This window comes from Bufo bufo, chromosome 6 (genome assembly GCF_905171765.1).
Source record: "Bufo bufo chromosome 6, aBufBuf1.1, whole genome shotgun sequence".
Taxonomy (NCBI): domain Eukaryota; kingdom Metazoa; phylum Chordata; class Amphibia; order Anura; family Bufonidae; genus Bufo; species Bufo bufo.
This window is the reverse complement of record NC_053394.1, coordinates 363,434,742-363,455,765: the sequence shown is the minus strand read 5'-3', so window position 1 is coordinate 363,455,765 and position 21,024 is coordinate 363,434,742. Positions and strand designations below refer to the sequence as shown.

General features: G+C 41.3%; 1 protein-coding gene across 1 annotated transcript; it reads left to right on the top strand.

Moving 5' to 3' along the window:
* The first annotated feature begins 11,031 nt into the window (after positions 1–11,031).
* Positions 11,032–20,818, top strand: CBX4 (chromobox 4). Its single transcript, XM_040436948.1, has 5 exons — positions 11,032–11,288; positions 11,372–11,415; positions 16,407–16,472; positions 17,468–17,534; positions 19,013–20,818. Exons 1-5 carry the CDS (start codon positions 11,220–11,222, stop codon positions 20,273–20,275), a joined length of 1,509 nt encoding a protein of 502 aa, XP_040292882.1. The 5' UTR covers positions 11,032–11,219; the 3' UTR covers positions 20,276–20,818.
* The last annotated feature ends 206 nt before the right edge of the window (positions 20,819–21,024 follow it).

Genomic DNA, 21,024 nt, shown 5'->3' with positions numbered 1-21,024 from the left:
GCATATGACTTTTTGATCGCTTGCTATTACACTTTTTGTGATGTAAGGTGACAAAAAATGGTTTATTTAGCACAGTTTTTATTTTTTATATTTTACGGTGTTCATCTGAGGGGTTAGGTCATGTGATATTTTTATAGAGCTGGTCGATACGGACGCGGCGATACCTAATATGTATACTTTTTTTTTCACTTTTTTTACCAATTTTTTTTTACTTTATTTGGGTAAAATGACATTTTTGTTTATTTTTACTTGAAACTTTACATTTTTTGGGGGGAAAACTTTATTTTTTCAACTTTTTATTTACTTAATTTTTTGTCCCACTTTGGGGCTTCAACTTTTGGGGGTCTAATCCCTTTTACAATGCATTCCAATACTTCTGTATTGGAATGCATTGGCTGTATGAGTAATACTGTGTGTATTACTCATATAGCTTACGGCCTGTGAGATCCAGGGGGCTGAATCTCAAAGGCTCTTCACCGGAAGGCAGCGCGATGCCTTCCTTAGACATCGCGCTGCCTTCCATGCCATCGGGTCCCCCCTACAGCCGCATGAGGACCCGATGGCACCTCCGCCCGCAACCGCCAGATAAGGTAAAAGCCGCAAACCGCAGGTCTGAATTGACCTGCGGTTTGCGGCGATCGCCGACACGGGGGGGGGGGAGCGTTGTGACAGGATGCCCACTCAATGATTTCAGTGGACATCCTGTTGCGATTAACCCCCGCCGCAATCGCGATTTAAACTTAGGACGTACCGGTACGCCCTAAATTCTTAAGGGGTTTAATGTGTCTAAAAACTCTCCCTATGATCTCCCTGCACTCTCCCTGCATTGTCCCTGCACTGTCCCTGCACTCTTCCGATCCAATATTCTACAATTAAAAGCTTTATTATACACTATCCCTAGAGCTTAAAGAGGACCTTTCACCGATTATTACACTATGAACTAACTATACAGACATGTAGAGCGGCGCCCGGGGATCTCACTGCACTTACTATTATCCCCGGGCGCCGCTCCGTTCTCCCGCTATGCCCTCCGGTATCTCCGTTCACTAAGTTATGGTAGGCGGAGATTCCAGTCACTAAGTTATGGTAGGCGGAGTCTGCCCTTGTTCTTCTGTATCGTTGGCCAATCGCATTGCAGAGCTCACAGCCTGGGAGAAAATAACCTCCCAGGCTGTGAGCTCTGAGCTGCGATTGGCCAGCGCTAGAGCAGAACAAGGGCAGACTCCTCCTACCATAACTTAGAGACTGGAATCTCTGCCTACCATAACTTAGTGAGCGGAGATACCGGAGGGCATAACGGGAGAACGCAGCGGCGCCCGGGGATAATAGTAAGTGCAGTGAGTGTATAGTTAGTTCATAGTGTAATAATCGGTGAAAGGTCCTCTTTAAGCTCTTGTTATGTCTTTCCCTAAACTCAGCTGAGATGGCGAAGACCGTGCGGGTTGAGTCTTTTATAGGGCTGTGACATCACAGGGGATGGTATCTGCTGATTGGATGGCTGCACGGCATAATGGGTCATATCGCATTCTCGGGCTTCTTACTTTCACTTTGTAACAAGTGCAGCAGCCATTTAAAAAAATAATCTGTGGGGGGGGTCAGTGTTAAGGGGTGGGGGACTGTGGAGTTCACTGTTGTGGGGGATACTGTCGATATCTTTTAACGACACACACAAACATTAAATGAAATAGATGAAATATAGGGGCAACTGCTGTGGAGGTCACTGTTAAGTGAGCAGGGTACTGTGAGGTCACTGTTAAGGCAGCAGGGTACTGTGAGGTCACTGTTAAGGCAGCAGGGTACTGTGGAGGTCACTGTTAAGGCAGCAGGGTACTGTGAGGTCACTGTTAAGGCAGCAGGGTACTGTGAGGTCACTGTTAAGGCAGCAGGGTACTGTGGAGGTCACTGTTAAGGCAGCAGGGTACTGTGGAGGTCACTGTTAAGGCAGCAGGGTACTGTGAGGTCACTGTTAAGGCAGCAGGGTACTGTGAGGTCACTGTTAAGGCAGCAGGGTACTGTGGAGGTCACTGTTAAGAGGACGGGCCCCTGGGGAGGTCACTGTCAAAGGAAGTGGGCTGCTGTGAAACTCACTATTAAAGGGGTGGGCTGCTGTGAAGGTCAAAGTTAAGGGGATGGCTTGCTGTGGAGGTCCCATTTTAAAGTGGCGGGGCACTGTGGGGGTGTCAGTGTTTATGGGGTGGGATTAAAGACAAGAGTTGAACGGCACTCCTCGTAGTTTGGACGGTTCTCAGTGGTAAATGTGGTACCAATATTAACAGGAAGACCACGGGACTCGGAAAAGAATGTTGCATAAATATCTTATTTATTTTCTTAGTTTCTGTATATACAGTCATGGCCAAAAGTTTTGAGAATGACAAAAATATTAGTTTTCCCAAAGTTTGCTGCTAAACTGCTTTTAGATCTTTGTTCCAGTTGTTTCTGTGATGTAGTGAAATATAATTACACGCACTTCATACGTTTCAAAGGCTTTTATCGACAATTACATGACATTTATGCAAAGAGTCAGTATTTGCAGTGTTGGCCCTTCTTTTTCAGGACCTCTGCAATTCGACTGGGCATGCTCTCAATCAACTTCTGGGCCAATTCCTGACTGATAGCAACCCATTCTTTCATAATCACTTCTTGGAGTTTGTCAGAATTAGTGGGTTTTTGTTTGTCCACTCGCCTCTTGAGGATTGACCACAAGTTCTCAATGGGATTAAGATCTGGGGAGTTTCCAGGCCATGGACCCAAAATGTCAACGAGCCACTTAGTTATCACTTTTGTCTTATGGCACGGTGCTCCATCGTGTTGGAAAATGCATTGTTCTTCACCAAACTGTTGTTGGATTGTTGGAAGAAGTTGCTGTTGGAGGGTGTTTTGGTACCATTCTTTATTCATGGCTGTGTTTTTGGGCAAAATTGTGAGTGAGCCCACTCCCTTGGATGAGAAGCAACCCCACACATGAATGGTCTCAGGATGCTTTACTGTTGGCATGACACAGGACTGATGGTAGCGCTCACCTTTTCTTCTCCGGACAAGCCTTTTTCCAGATGCCCCAAACAATCGGAAAGAGGCTTCATCGGAGAATATGACTTTGCCCCAGTCGTCAGCTGTCCATTCACCATACTTTCTGCAGAAGATCAATCTGTCCCTGATGTTTTTTTTGGAGAGAAGTGGCTTCTTTGCTGCCCTTCTTGACACCAGGCCATCTTCCAACAGTCTTCGCCTCACTGTGCGTGCAGATGCGCTCACACCTGCCTGATGCCATTCCTGAGCAAGCTCTGCACGGGTGGCACTCCGATCCCGCAGCTGAATCCTCTTTAGGAGATGATCCTGGCGCTTGCTGGACTTTCTTGGACGCTCTGAAGCCTTCTTAACAAGAATTGAACCTCTTTCCTTGAAGTTCTTGATGATCCTATAAATTGTTGATTGAGGTGCAATCTTAGTAGCCACAATATCCTTGCCTGTGAAGCCATTTTTATGCAACGCAATGATGGCTGCACGCGTTTCTTTGCAGGTCACCATGGTTAACAATGGAAGAACAATGATTTCAAGCATCACCCTCCTTTTAACATGTCAAGTCTGCCATTTTAACCTAATTAGCCTGACATAATGATCTCCAGCCTTGTGCTCGTCAACATTCTCACCTGAGTTAACAAGACGATTACTGAAATGATCTCAGCAGGTCCTTTAATGACAGCAATGAAATGCAGTGGAAAGGTTTTTTTGGGATTAAGCTAATTTTCATGGCAAAGAAGGACTATGCAATTCGTCTGATCACTCTTCATAACCCTCTGGAGTATATGCAAATTGCTATTATAAAAACTTAAGCAGCAACTTTTCCAATTTCTAATATTTATGTAATTCTCAAAATTTTTGGCCACGACTGTATATATAACCATTCGAAATTAATTCATAGTTGTATACTGGCCAACGTTTCGGTCTCATACAAGACCTTGATCACGGCCTGAGTTCTGTGAGTAGTGAAGGTATCGGATGGCCGTGGGGTGGGAGACTGTGGAGTTAACTGTTAAAGGAGCGGGGTGCTGTAGAGGTCACTGTTATGGGGAATATGGGGGATACTGTCGATATCTTTTAACGACACACACAAACATTAAATGAAATAGATGAAATATACCCGTGTACTGCTAGTACAGTATATAATCCACATACACAGTCATGTAATAATTACCTATAGTATATAATCTGCACATAGACATATTAAAATGACCTATAATACAGGATATAAAATACATATAGACAGTCATGTGAAAATCACCTATATTATATACCGTAGTTTGCATACACACAGTCAGGTGATAATCACCTATGCTATGTAATGTACATGTAGAATAATACACGGCATTGTCATACATGTTCATACATTCTTATATACCAAGTCATGTGGACACAACACCGGATTTCTTCAATATTTTTTTATTTTTTTTAAAGCAAAATGGGAATATGAATTTGATTCAATCATAATTGCAGATACTACAAGGCTTTTTATTAGGAAATGTACTAAAGGAATACAAATGCAGTGCAGTAATAGACTGAGTGTGAGCAGTTCTCACTGTGAGTGCATCTAGGAATGGAGGTGATCGTGATAACATGTAGTGTACCCCTATGTATCTGTATGTAATACGAGCAGGCTGATATACTGGATTATACAGGGGGCTAGTAACATGTAGTGTACCCCTATATGTCTGTATGTAATACTAGTAGGCTGATATACTGGATTATACTAGGGGATAGTAACATGTAGTGTACCCCTATATGTCTGTATGTAATACTAGTAGGCTGATATACTGGATTATACTAGGGGATAGTAACATGTAGTGTACCCCTATATGTCTGTATGTAATACTAGTAGGCTGATATACTGGATCACATTCTGGGGGCTAGTAACATGTAGTGTACCCCTATATGTCTGTATGTAATACTAGTAGGCTGATATACTGGATTATAGCTATTAAAAGAGCTCAGCGGTGAACTAGCAAAACCATTAACAGATTTATTTAACCAATCACTGGCAACAGGAGTCGTCCAAGAAGATTGGAAATTAGCAAATGTTGTGCCCATTCACAAGAAAGGTAGTAGGGAGGAATCGGGCAACTATAGGCCAGTAAGCCTGACATCAATAGTGGGGAAATTAATGGAAACCATACTTAAGGAGAGGATTGTGGAACATCTAAAATCCCATGGATTGAAAGATGAAAAACAGCATGGGTTTACTTCAGGGAGATCATGTCAAACTAATCTTATTGATTTTTTTGATTGGGTGACTAAAATAATAGATGGAGGAGGTGCAGTAGACATCGCTTATCTAGACTTTAGTAAGGCTTTTGATACTGTCCCACATAGAAGGCTTATCAATAAAGTGCAGTCTTTGGGCTTGGACTCCCATATTGTTGAATGGATTAGGCAGTGGCTGAGGGACAGGCAACAGAGGGTTGTAGTCAATGGAGTATATTCAGACCAAGGTCTTGTTACCAGTGGGGTACCTCAGGGATCTGTTCTGGGACCCATATTGTTTAATATCTTTATCAGCGAAATTGCAGAAGGCCTCGATGGTAAGGTGTGTCTTTTTGCTGATGACACAAAGATTTGTAACAGGGTTGATGTTCCTGGAGGGATACACCAAATGGAAAAGGATTTAGGAAAACTAGAGGAATGGTCAAAAATATGGCACCTAAAATTTAATGTTGATAAGTGCAAGATAATGCACCTGGGGCGTAAAAACCCAAGAGCAGAATATAAAATCAGTGATACAGTCCTAACCTCAGTATCTGAGGAAAGGGATTTAGGGGTCATTATTTCAGAAGACTTAAAGGTAGGCAGACAATGTCATAGAGCAGCAGGAAATGCTAGCAGAATGCTTGGGTGTATAGGGAGAGGCATTACCAGTAGAAAGAGGGAGGTGCTCATGCCGCTCTCCAGAGCACTAGTGAGACCTCTTTTGGAGTATTGTGCTCAGTACTGGAGACCATATCTCCAGAAGGATATTGATACTTTGGAGAGAGTTCAGAGAAGAGCTACTAAACTGGTACATGGATTGCAGGATAAAACTTACCAGGAAAGATTAAAGGACCTTAAAATGTATAGCTTGGAAGAAAGACGAGACAGAGGGGATATGATAGAAACTTGTAAATACATAAAGGGAATCAACGAGGTAAAAGAGGAGAGAATATTTAAAAGAAGAAAAACTGCTACAAGAGGAAATAGTTTTAAATTAGAGGGGCAAAGGATTAAAAGTATTATCAGGAAGCATTACTTTACTGAGAGTAGTGGATGAATGGAATAGCCTTCCTGCAGAAGTGGTAGCTGCAAATACAGTGAAGGAGTTTAAGCATGCATGGGATAGGCATAAGGCCATCCTTCATATAAGATAGGGCCAGGGGCTATTCATAGTATTCAGTATATTGGGCAGACTAGATGGGCCAAATGGTTCTTATCTGCCGACAAATTCTATGTTTCTATGTTTCTATACAGGGGGCTAGTAACATGTAGTGTACCCCTATATGTCTGTATGTAATACTAGTAGGCTGATATACTGGATTATACTGGGGGCTAGTAACATGTAGTGTACCCCTATATGTCTGTATGTAATACTAGCAGGCTGATATAATGGATTATACTGGGGGCTAGTAACATGTAGTGTACCCCTATATGTCTGTATGTAATACTAGCAGGCTGATATACTGGATTATACTAGGGGATAGTAACATGTAGTCTACCCCTATATGTCTGTATGTAATACTAGTAGGCTGATATAATGGATTATACTGGGGGCTAGTAACATGTAGTGTACCCCTCTATACCTGTATGTAATACTAGTAGGATGATATACTGGATTATACTGGGGGCTAGTAACATGTAGTGTACCCCTATATGTCTGTATGTAATACTAGTAGGCTGATATAATGGATTATACTGGGGGCTAGTAACATGTAGTGTACCCCTATATGTCTGTATGTAATACTAGCAGGCTGATATACTGGATTATACTGGGGCTAGTAACACGTAGTGTACCCCTATGTATCTGTATGTAATACTAGTAGGCTGATATACTGGATTATACTGGGGGATAGTAACATGTAGTGTACCCCTATATGTCTGTATGTAATAATAGCAGGCTGATATACTGGATTATACTGGGGACTAGTAACATGTAGTGTACCCCTATATGTCTGTATGTAATACTAGTAGGCTGATATACTGGATTATACTGGGGACTAGTAACATGTAGTGCACCCCTATGTGTCTGTATGTAATACTAGCAGGATGATATACTGGATTATACTGGGGCTAGTAACATGTAGTGTACCCCTCTATGTCTGTATGTAATACTAGTAGGCTGATATACTGGATTATACTGGGGGCTAGTAACATGTAGTGCACCCCTATGTGTCTGTATGTAATACTAGTAGGCTGATATACTGGATTATACTGGGGCTAGTAACACGTAGTGTACCCCTATATATCTGTATGTAATGCTAGCAGGCTGATATACTGGATTATACTGGGGACTAGTAACATGTAGTGTACCCCTATATGTCTGTATGTAATACTAGTAGGTTGATATACTGGATTATACTAGGGGATAGTAACATGTAGTGTACCCCTATATGTCTGTATGTAATACTAGCAGGCTGATATACTGGATTATACTGGGGGCTAGTAACATGTAGTGTACCCCTATATGTCTGTATGTAATACTAGCAGGCTGATATACTGGATTATACTGGGGACTAGTAACATGTAGTGTACCCCTATATATCTGTATGTAATACTAGCAGGCTGATATACTGGATTATACTGGGGCTAGTAACACATAGTGTACCCCTATATATCTGTATGTAATACTAGTAGGATGATATACTGGATTATACTGGGGGCTAGTAACATGTAGTGTACCCCTATATGTCTGTATGTAATACTAGCAGGCTGATATACTGGATTATACTGGGGGATAGTAACATGTAGTGTACCCCTATGTATCTGTATGTAATACTAGCAGGATGATCTACTGGATTATACTGGGGGCTAGTAACATGTAGTGTACCCCTATATGTCTGTATGTAATACTAGCAGGCTGATATACTGGATTATACTGGGGCTAGTAACATGTAGTGTACCCCTATATGTCTGTATGTAATACTAGCAGGCTGATATACTGGATTATACTGGGGCTAGTAACATGTAGTGTACCCCTATATGTCTGTATGTAATACTAGCAGGCTGATATACTGGATTATACTGGGACTAGTAACATGTAGTGTACCCCTATATGTCTGTATGTAATACTAGCAGGATGATCTACTGGATTATACTGGGGGCTAGTAACATGTAGTGCACCCCTATATGTCTGTATGTAATACGAGCAGGCTGATATACTGGATTATACTGGGACTAGTAACATGTAGTGTACCCCTATATGTCTGTATGTAATACTAGTAGGCTGATATACTGGATTATACTGGGGCTAGTAACACGTAGTGTACCCCAATATGTCTGTATGTAATACTAGCAGGATGATATACTGGATTATACTGGGGGCTAGTAACACGTAGTGTACCCCTATATATCTGTATGTAATGCTAGCAGGCTGATATACTGGATTATACTGGGACTAGTAACATGTAGTGTACCCCTATATGTCTGTATGTAATACTAGTAGGCTGATATACTGGATTATACTGGGGCTAGTAACACGTAGTGTACCCCAATATGTCTGTATGTAATACTAGCAGGATGATATACTGGATTATACTGGGGGCTAGTAACATGTAGTGTACCCCTATATGTCTATATGTAATACGAGCAGGCTGATATACTGGATTATACTGGGACTAGTAACATGTAGTGTACCCCTATATGTCTGTATGTAATACTAGCAGGATGATATACTGGATTATACTGGGGCTAGTAACATGTAGTGTACCCCTATATGTCTGTATGTAATACTAGCAGGCTGATATACTGGATTATACTGGGGGATAGTAACATGTAGTGTACCCCTCTATGTCTGTATGTAATACTAGCAGGATGATCTACTGGATTATACTGGGGGCTAGTAACATGTAGTGTACCCCTCTATGTCTGTATGTAATACTAGCAGGATGATCTACTGGATCACATTCTGGGGGTTAGTCACAGCACTGCCCCCTATATGTCTGTATGTAATACTAGTAGGCTGATCTACTGGATTATACTGGGGGATAGTAACATGTAGTGTACCCCTATATGTCTGTATGTAATACTAGTAGGCTGATATACTGGATTATACTGGGGGATAGTAACATGTAGTGTACCCCTATATGTCTGTATGTAATACTAGCAGGATGATCTACTGGATCACATTCTGGGGGTTAGTCACAGCACTGCCCCCTATGTCTCTGTATTGCGGTTGATCTCTGAGGACTCGCACAGAATAGAAGGATCTTAGTAAATCTCCTCTGTCTTCATCGTCTAGAAGCTCCTGTCTGTGGGGGGCAGAGCAGTAATCGGCGATATTTTATCACAGACCCATCCATCTCCATGCACAGGATGAGCGATCTGATCGCACCCCGAGCACAATCCCTTCCCCGCTCTGCTAGACGAGCTGCCGGAATAGCAGAGCCCACAGTCCTTTAATACAGTCTCGGGGAGGGGGCTCATTCCTGGGTGACTCTGGGGGTCCCCACAGCTCAGGGACTGCAGACAGCGCTGTGTTATGGAGCAGGAGAAGAGGGGGACAGACCCCGGAGGAGAAGTCAGGAGCCTGTGGTCATAGCTGGTCCTTAATTGTCGGGGAAGGATCGATAGATAAATAAATAGGAGATTTATAGATAGATAATAGATAGATATTAGATAGATATATGTGAGATAGATACAGACAGGTAGATTAGATAGATAGATATGAGATAGATATTAGATGGATGGATAGATACAGACAGATAGATAGATAATAGATAGATATTTTATATATATAAGATAGATAAATAGACAGATAGATACTATAAATAATAATGCAGCAGCAATGTAAATATATATAAATATTTGTGAAATTCCTCCAAGACTGTAGGCTAGATATATTAATTAGATAGATATGGAGATAGATAGATAAACAGATAGAAATAATAGATAGATAAATAGATAGATATTAGAGAGAGACTGATAGATAGATAGATAGATAGATAGATAGATAGATAGATAGATAGATAGATCTGTAGATATAAGAACGATAGATATTAGATAGATATTAGATAGATATTAGATAGATATAGTCATAAAAGAGGCATGAAAGATACCGGAGTATGGAAGAACTAGATGGATATATATATATATGATATAGAGAGATCGATAGATAGAAGGACAGATAGAAGACGACGCTTTGTTATCTGCGGGCAGATCGCATATCTACTGTCTGCACACAGGGCATGTCTGTATATATTACTGTACATATACGGATATATATATGCGTACACACGGATATATACTATATGTATACGGATATAATCGGAAGGTGCACGGTAATATACTGTACATATACGAATATATATTGTATGTACACGGATATATATTGTATGTATACGGATATATGTATATACGCGGATATTTACTGTACATATACGGCTATATACTGTCTGTACACTGATATATGTATATACGCGGATATTTACTGTACATATACGGATGTATATTGTATGTACACCCATATATACAGTTTCTCGGTGATTGCACATTGTGGTTTTTATTTATTTGGACCCTTGCTCAGTGAGACCGCAGAAGCCCGGACCCCTTGTGTCCGTTATCTCATCCCGCAGCTCCTGCCCACCCTGACAGGTCGGTCGGCGGGCGTTCACACCTGCCGCAGAGGTGCCGTGTACCGCTCGCAGTGTCTTCTCATGGCGGATAGCTCGGCGCTTCCCCTCCCCCATCTTCTCGCTCCTAGCTGAGGTGGGCGTGGCAGGCCATCCGCAGCGACCAATGGCGGCGCGCCCGGTGACAGCTGGAAGCCCCGCCCGCGTGACGTCAGCAGCGCCGCTCTCCAGCAGCGCCCGGTCAGACGGAGCGGTGACAGGAGCAGCGCTGGTGTCTGTGCTGTCACTCTGCACCCGGACTGCATCATGAGACGGCAGAGCGGAGGGACGGGGCTGTGAGAGGCAGGGTTCGGACCAAGCGATTTCTACCCCTCCGTGTTACGTGCGGACCCCGGCCTCTAGGAGACTGCGGGGATGGAGCTGCCTGCCGCCGGCGAGCATGTGTTTGCGGTAGAAAGCATCGAGAAGAGGCGAATCCGCAAGGTAAGAAGCGGCTGCCGCTCCTGATACCGCAAATACCGCACGATGCCCGCCTCTAGGTCACACCGTGCGTTCTGTCGTTGCAGGGCCGAGTGGAATATCTGGTGAAATGGCGAGGCTGGTCTTCCAAGTAAGTGCTCAACTACACCAGGATGGAAACCGGAGCCGCAGGGGGGCTGCCCCCCGAGATCTGTGCAACCCAGTCTCGCGCCTTCCTAATATGATAATGCGCAGCTGGCAAGGAAGGAGTTAGGTGCAGACTGGCACTATCGCAGCCCTGGCTGGGGGGAGGGGAATGCGCTTTTTGCCAAGGATGGAATTTCTCTCCCTGCCTCCTCCCTGCGTCACTGGAGCCTCTTCTCCCATTTACTTCTCCTCCTATAGGGGCCAGATGTGGTGCTGGGGCCCCTAGTGCAGCAGGGGGCACTGGCATCACTGAGGGCACATGCCAGCTGGATGAGCTTCACTATAGTATATATATATATATAGGCAGGATGATACAGTATATACACATGCAGTACCGTATAGTGTTACAGTATATACACATGCCAGCTGACGGAGCTTCACTATAGTATATATATATATATAGGCAGGATGATACAGTATATACACATGCAGTACGGTATAGTGTTACAGTATATACACATGCAGTACAGTATATTACAGTATATACACATGCAGTACAGTACAGTATATACACATGCCAGCTGACGGAGCTTTACTATAAGATATATATATATATATAGGCAGTATGTTACAGTATATAGACACATGCAGTACCGTATAGTGTTACAGTATATACACATGCAGTACAGTATATTACAGTATATACACATGCAGTACAGTACAGTATATACACATGCCAGCTGACGGAGCTTTACTATAAGATATATATATATATAGGCAGTATGTTACAGTATATAGACACATGCAGTACCGTATAGTGTTACAGTATATACACATGCAGTACAGTACATTACAGTATATAGACACATGCCAGTTGACGGAGCTTTACTATAAGATATATATATATATATATATATATAGGCAGTATGTTACAGTATATAGACACATGCAGTACGGTATAGTGTTACAGTATATAGACACATGCCAGCTGACTGAGCTTTACTAGAAGATATACAGGCAGTAAGTTACAGTATATACACATGCAGTACAGTATATTACATTATATACACATGCAGTACATTACAGTATATACACATGCAGTACAGTATATTACAGTATATACACATGCAATACAGTATATACACATGCAGTACAGTACAGTATATACACATGCAGTATATTACATTATATACACATGCAGTACATTACAGTATATACACATGCAGTACAGTATATTACAGTATATACACATGCAGTACAGTATATACACATGCAGTACAGTACATTACAGTATATACACATGCAGTACATTACAGTATATACACATGCAGTACATTACAGTATATACACATGCAGTACATTACAGTATATACACATGCAGTACATTACAGTATATACACATGCAGTACGGTACATTACAGTATATACACATGCAGTACAGTACAGTATATACACATGCAGTACAGTACATACACATGCAGTACAGTATATACACATGCAGTACAGTGCAGTACAGTATATACACATGCAGTACAGTATATTACAGTATATACATGCAGTACATTACAGTATATACACATGCAGTACAGTACAGTATATACACATGCAGTACAGTATATACACATGCAGTACAGTATATACACATGCAGTACAGTATATTACAGTATATACATGCAGTACATTACAGTATATACACATGCAGTACGGTATGTTACAGTATATACACATGCAGTACATTACAGTATATACACATGCAGTACATTACAGTATATACACATGCAGTACGGTATGTTACAGTATATACACATGCAGTACATTACAGTATATACACATGCAGTACAGTACATTACAGTATATACACATGCAGTACATTACAGTATATACACATGCAGTACAGTATATACACATGCAGTACAGTACATTACAGTATATACACATGCAGTACATTACAGTATATACACATGCAGTACGGTACATTACAGTATATACACATGCAGTACAGTACATTACAGTATATACACATGCAGTACAGTACATTACAGTATATACACATGCAGTACAGTACATTACATTATATACACATGCAGTACAGTATATTACATTATATACACATGCAGTACATTACAGTATATACACATGCAGTACAGTATATACACATGCAGTACAGTACATTACAGTATATACACATGCAGTACATTACAGTATATACACATGCAGTACAGTATATACACATGCAGTACAGTACATTACAGTATATACACATGCAGTACATTACAGTATATACACATGCAGTACGGTACATTACAGTATATACACATGCAGTACAGTACAGTACAGTATATACACATGCAGTACATTACAGTATATACACATGCAGTACAGTACATTACAGTATATACACATGCAGTACATTACAGTATATACACATGCAGTACAGTATATACACATGCAGTACAGTACATTACAGTATATACACATGCAGTACATTACAGTATATACACATGCAGTACGGTACATTACAGTATATACACATGCAGTACAGTACATTACAGTATATACACATGCAGTACAGTACATTACAGTATATACACATGCAGTACAGTACATTACATTATATACACATGCAGTACAGTATATTACATTATATACACATGCAGTACATTACAGTATATACACATGCAGTACAGTACATTACAGTATATACACATACAGTACAGTATATTACAGTATATACACATGCAGTACGGTATGTTACAGTATATACACATGCAGTACATTACAGTATATACACATGCAGTACAGTACATTACAGTATATACACATGCAGTACATTACAGTATATACACATGCAGCACAGTATATACACATGCAGTACAGTACATTACAGTATATACACATGCAGTACATTACAGTATATACACATGCAGTACGGTACATTACAGTATATACACATGCAGTACATTACAGTATATACACATGCAGTACGGTATGTTACAGTATATACACATGCAGTACATTACAGTATATACACATGCAGTACAGTACATTACAGTATATACACATGCAGTACATTACAGTATATACACATGCAGTACAGTATATACACATGCAGTACAGTACATTACAGTATATACACATGCAGTACATTACAGTATATACACATGCAGTACGGTACATTACAGTATATACACATGCAGTACAGTACATTACAGTATATACACATGCAGTACAGTACATTACATTATATACACATGCAGTACAGTATATTACATTATATACACATGCAGTACATTACAGTATATACACATGCAGTACAGTACAGTATATACACATGCAGTACATTACAGTATATACACATGCAGTACGGTATGTTACTGTATATACACATGCAGTACAGTACATTACAGTATATACACATGCAGTACAGTACATTACAGTATATACACATGCAGTACAGTATATTACATTATATACACATGCAGTACATTACAGTATATACACATGCAGTACAGTATATACACATGCAGTACATTACAGTATATACACATGCAGTACATTACAGTATATACACATGCAGTACGGTACATTACAGTATATACACATGCAGTACAGTACAGTATATACACATGCAGTACGGTATGTTACAGTATATACACATGCAGTACAGTATATTACATTATATACACATGCAGTACATTACAGTATATACACATGCAGTACAGTATATTACAGTATATACACATGCAGTACATTACAGTATATACACATGCAGTACGGTACATTACAGTATATACACATGCAGTACAGTATATTACATTATATACACATGCAGTACATTACAGTATATACAGATGCAGTACAGTACATTACAGTATATACACATGCATTACAGTACAGTATATACACATGCAGTACAGTATATACACATGCAGTACAGTACAGTATATACACATGCAGTACAGTATATTACAGTATATACATGCAGTACATTACAGTATATACACATGCAGTACAGTGCATTACAGTATATACACATGCAGTACAGTACAGTATATACACATGCAGTACAGTACAGTATATACACATGCAGTACAGTATATTACAGTATATACATGCAGTACATTAAAGTATATACACATGCAGTACAGTATATTACATTATATACACATGCAGTACATTACAGTATATACACATGCAGTACAGTATATTACAGTATATATACATGCAGTACATTACAGTATATACACATGCAGTACATTACAGTATATACACATGCAGTACAGTATATACACATGCAGTACAGTATATACACATGCAGTACATTACAGTATATACACATGCAGTACAGTACAGTATATACACATGCAGTACAGTACAGTATATACACATGCAGTACGGTATAGTGTTACAGTATATACACGTACAGTATATACACATGCAGTACGGTACGTTACAGTATATACACATGCAGTACGGTATGTTACAGTATATATCCTTTGCTACGGTCCGTTATATAGTGCCAGTATATTGCACCAGTGCATGCAGCAGAGGTCTACAACCAGTGTCTCCAGGTCACATATGGCTCACGTTCTCCCGCTGTGTGGCCCTATATAGTAACCCTGAGTCCTGAATCAGTCTGTCTGTCTGTCTAGACATATCTTATTCCCTAAACACAGATGGTTTGGGTGCCGCAATATTATTGTGTTCAATTTTACACTGACAACACGAAATGTCCTGATTTTGTATAGTTGTTTGTAAATAAATCATCAGCAGCACGGAATCGTTTGCTACAATGTATCAGTCTGGAGTCTAGGGATGAGATTATAGACTGGATTTCAATGAGAATGTTCCTATTCACTGGCAGCAAGCAGACATCTTGACAATGGCAGGATGTGCAAAGGAAGCTGCATATACATAAAGTGTGGTATACCGAGAAAAAAACAACTAAGTATAAAAAAAGACCCCTTAGATAATCAGGTTTATTATGCTTTCCAGGTATAACACGTGGGAGCCAGAGGAGAATATTTTAGACCCCCGACTCTTGGTTGCCTTTCAGAACAGGTGAGCAAAGTACAAAATATTGGTATTCTGTATCCTACTCTATAATGAGTATTCTATGATGACATATTCATTTGAAAGGTTTGTCCAGGTTTAGGAAAACAGGGCTGATATCTTCCAGAAACAGCGCCACAACCGTCCATTGGTGGTTTCTGGTATTGCAGCTCGGCCCATTGAAGTGAATGAGGCTCAGCTGCGATATCTCATACAAGCCATGGACAGGTGTGGCCTTGTTTCTGAAACATGATCCTGGACAATGTATGTCTCCGAAATCCGCCAATCTTGGTGGAACTGGTTGGCCATCTAATATTTCTGCGTAACCAAGGGAATATTTGTTGGGTGACCGGTGAGGCTTTTCGGGTACAGCCCGACGGTGCCGCTGTGGGCACATGCCAATTGGATGCAGGATTTTGCAGTAAAATCATCCAGTCTTTGGCTGCGGTGGGTGGACGTGCTTTGGCGATTTAAAATAAAGCAATGTTCTAAAATACTCTCCTTTTTAAAAGCAGCTACTGTCACTTAGTCCCAGCAGTTCAGACGTGACGTATTATCACAGCCTCACATGGCAGGCGGCTTCCCCCCCCCTCCCTGTTTGTCAGCACAGGACCAGTGACGTGTATGAAGGCACCGGCTGTCTGTCCATAAGCTAAGCCAGCCCTCTTCTGCAGGCATCCTCAAACTGCGGCCCTCCAGCTGTTGTAAAACTACAACTCCCACCATGCCCTGCTGTAGGCTGTTCGGCATGCTGGGAGTTGTAGCTTTGCAACAGCTGGAGGGCCGCAGTTTGAGGACGCCTGCTCTTCTGCATCATGGCTCCAATCCTCTCCCCATGTCTAATGCAGAGACATAACAATATTATTTTTAGGGATTGCATCAGTCTTGATATGATATTGTATCATCTCTCATATGACATCAGGGCTTTGTACCTAGAAAGAACTTCTTTATTTTGAATACAATTCTTATCACTTATTTGTTTTTTTTTATTCCTTTCTCTATAGGGAAAGGCAGGAGCAAATTCTGGGGTACAGAAAACGTGGCCCTAAACCAAAGCACCACATTTTATCGGTAAGTTAATATATATATACTGTAGAACCGGTGGTCATCGGGTGAATCACACACCTCTTAATAAATTGGCGCATCTGTAAAGGGCCGTGCACCAGAATGGCAGAAGGAAGCTGGTGTAGATCCAGTATAATCTACTTTCATGGTGTAGATTAGGATAAATGTGGGGGGCTGGCCATGGCCACCCCTGCTCCACACTCTCATTTTCTGCCTGCTTTTTGGAAAAGTGGCAAGCAGAGCTCTAAGCCCCCCGCAAAGATCCATACATTTTGGCTAAGCATGGCATGGGCCAAACTTTGCAAATTTTTGCCATTGGTTTTCTGGCGTGCAGGGGATGATAGGCGACCTTCATACTTTTTATAACCGCAATAGATTACATGTTCAAATAAGCAGATTATGTCAATATGTAAGCGATATGGCGATTATTTGTTATGGCACTGTTATTACATGAGGAATGCAAGTAGTCACTAACACAGAGATGTCAGGAGAGGGGACAGGTCCTCTGTAAAGGACACATGCAACAATGTTTCTTTTTCAAGCTTTAATTCGCTACACAAAGGATAATTCACATGATTATTGTACTTTGGGCACACCGGAGGAAGTTCTCCCCTTCCTCGAGTGTGCCCGAGTTCAAGGGTGTGTAGGAATGCTGAGGAGAGATTGCCTTGGTGCTTCTAACAAGGAGACTTCATTATCCAAAGTGCAGTATTGTGTTTACAGCGATACGTTGTTTACTTGTGTTCAGAGAGGATTACAAAAGGAAACATTGTTGCATGTGGCCTTTAAGGTTCAGCGCTGAAGATGAATTGTGAGCAGTCATGTGGAGCTGCTGATAGTTAAGCTGTCCGTTTTGGTGGGATCAGTCAACCATCTAAGTGCTCATGCACATGAATGTGTGCCCATATTGCGGCCTGCAAACAGTGGGTCCGCAATATACGGGCATCGGGCACGTGCACACCGTATCACCCATTCACTTTAATGGGTCCACAGTCCGGGAGATATGGTGCAGTGCGGAACAGAGGCACGGATCGGAAGCACTACGGAATGCTCCCGTGGGTTTTCTGTCCATGTCTCCGCACCCCACCACAAAAGAGTAGCGCGGATCGCGGACCCCATTCAAGTGCCCGTGCATTGCGGACCACAATTTAGTGAATGGGTCCGCACCCGAGCCAAAAATGTGGCTCGGATGCGGACCAAAACCACGGTCGTGTGAACAAGCCCTTAGTAGGATCGGGCAGTTGCATTTTAGCTTTTGTTCTCGGAGAAATAAACTTTTATTCCCTCTCTCCGTTAAGGACACAAAGCATGCATGTGCATGGAAGGGGTTGGAGGAGATAGATGGGCATCCCAAGCGAACTAATAAGCCACCCTGCTGCCCTTTAGAAATAATTTTGCTTATGTGATAGCTGCTCAGTTTAGGGATGCCATAACATGAATTCCCAATAGTGACTCTTTTTTTTTAAATTTATTTTTTATTGCAGATACCCTCTTTTGCTCGAAGGTCTAATGTTCTGAGTGGCCTTCAGGACACTTCCATGGACCAACGCCCCAAACTGGACATGACACCAGTTAAAAAGACCCAACCTCATCAATATCAACTGAACAGCAAAAAGCATCACCAGTATCAGCCCAACGATCATGATCATGCTGAAAAGCATCATTCCAGTGCCCAAAGGAAATATTACTACCAACTGAACAGTAAGAGACACCATCACTATCAGCCAGATCCGAAAATGTATGATCAACAGCCCTCAGGGAAAGATCTACAGGCTTGTGCGGATCAAAACAGTAGAAACAAGGAAACGTCTTGGCATCATGGCCACCATGTAGATTTTGGAGTCCGTGCAAAGAACGGTTCGGGAACTGCCTTAAATGGGGTTGAAAAGAACTGTACATCCGTTGGCACCTCCACCGTTCCGGCTAAAGAAGCGCCGTTAAATGGAATTGGGGGTAAAATGAAGATTGTGAAGAATAAAAATAAAAACGGAAGGATTGTCATAGTGATGAGCAAATACATGGATAACGGATTGCAGTCGGTGAAAATTAAATCATCCGAAGACGACTGTGGCGCTGTTGCTTTTGGAAACAGAGTGGAAACTCTAGAATCTTGCAATGGAGAAAGGACTAGTAAAGTCTTAGAGGAGAAACAGGAGCACTGGAAGAAGAGAGTGGAGTCTAAAATAAGGATAGGTGCGGCGAATGATTATGGGAACAAAGGTGCAGTTCCTCTTGCCGGCCTCCAGAGAACCTATTCAAATGTTGACCCGGTCAGTGATAAACCATTACAGCTCACCACCAAAAAAGATCACGTCATTGGGTCAAATGGGGGCAAATTGACTGTAGATGGTCCCTCAAAAGATAAAGTCTACATGAATCCTCGAAAGCGCTGCTTGTCCGAGATATCTGAGCCCAACAAATCTTGCAAACAAGTCCTCTCTTCTCGAAGCGTCAGTGCTTCCGACAGACTGGAGAACCAGACTGGGCAAGAGCCAGACATCATTCTCCTTGACTCTGACTTGGATGAACCCATAGACTTGCGTTGTGTAAAGTCCAGGTGTGACAGTCACCAGGACGTAAGCAAGAATGGGGAGCAAGTGGCAACCCAAGACTTACAACCCACTGAAACAGACTCTGCCAAGGAGGAACCACAAACTATATTCAGACCGTTTTTTGGAAATATTGTGATTACAGATGTAACTGCCAACTGTCTTACCGTCACTTTCAAGGAATACATAACGACATGACTGGACGCGGCAAATTCCTTCGGAGAATCCACAGTCACCATGTTTTCAGGGGGATATACATCATACTGGATTTTAGTTCTTGTTTCCAACTGTGACAGCTGTCAGATTCCATATGGTAAAGCACTTAAAGGCATAGAGGCAGAGACGTTATATAGATACCCTGAAAGCTTCTATATTTATTCCTCCATATTTATATCCGTAGAGCTAACTCGGCTTCTCAATGTTTAAACATATTTTTTTGTGGAAAACACATTTTTATGTACCTATCTTGTTGTCAGGATTGTATGCATTTGCGCTAATGTACGATAATGTGTATATTTTTGGTGTACTATCGGGATACAGGAACAATCCGGAGTGTTTGATAGGAAAATGCTGCTATTAGACTAGGCCTAGTGCTTCCAGCAACTGATATGGATGTAAATGTACAGTGGAGAAGTGTTACGTAAGTGGTATAAGCCCTGGGCTTATCTAGCCTTCAGCCACATGCTAAGTACTATCTGATGCTGTGTAATAATGAACATTAAACTCTGATATAAAGAATTAGAGACGTCTCAAATGTCTGAATGTTCTATGGAAAAACGTGGTTTTTTTTTTTGCAAAGCATCGTGCCATAAAACATGTAAAAGCTATGGATCCATATGGAATGAGAAAATTATTTTTACATATGTTAAAGTGTTTTATACTGATGACTCATCCTCATGATAGGTCATGAGCATCTGATTAGTAGGGATCTGACTCCCGACACCCCC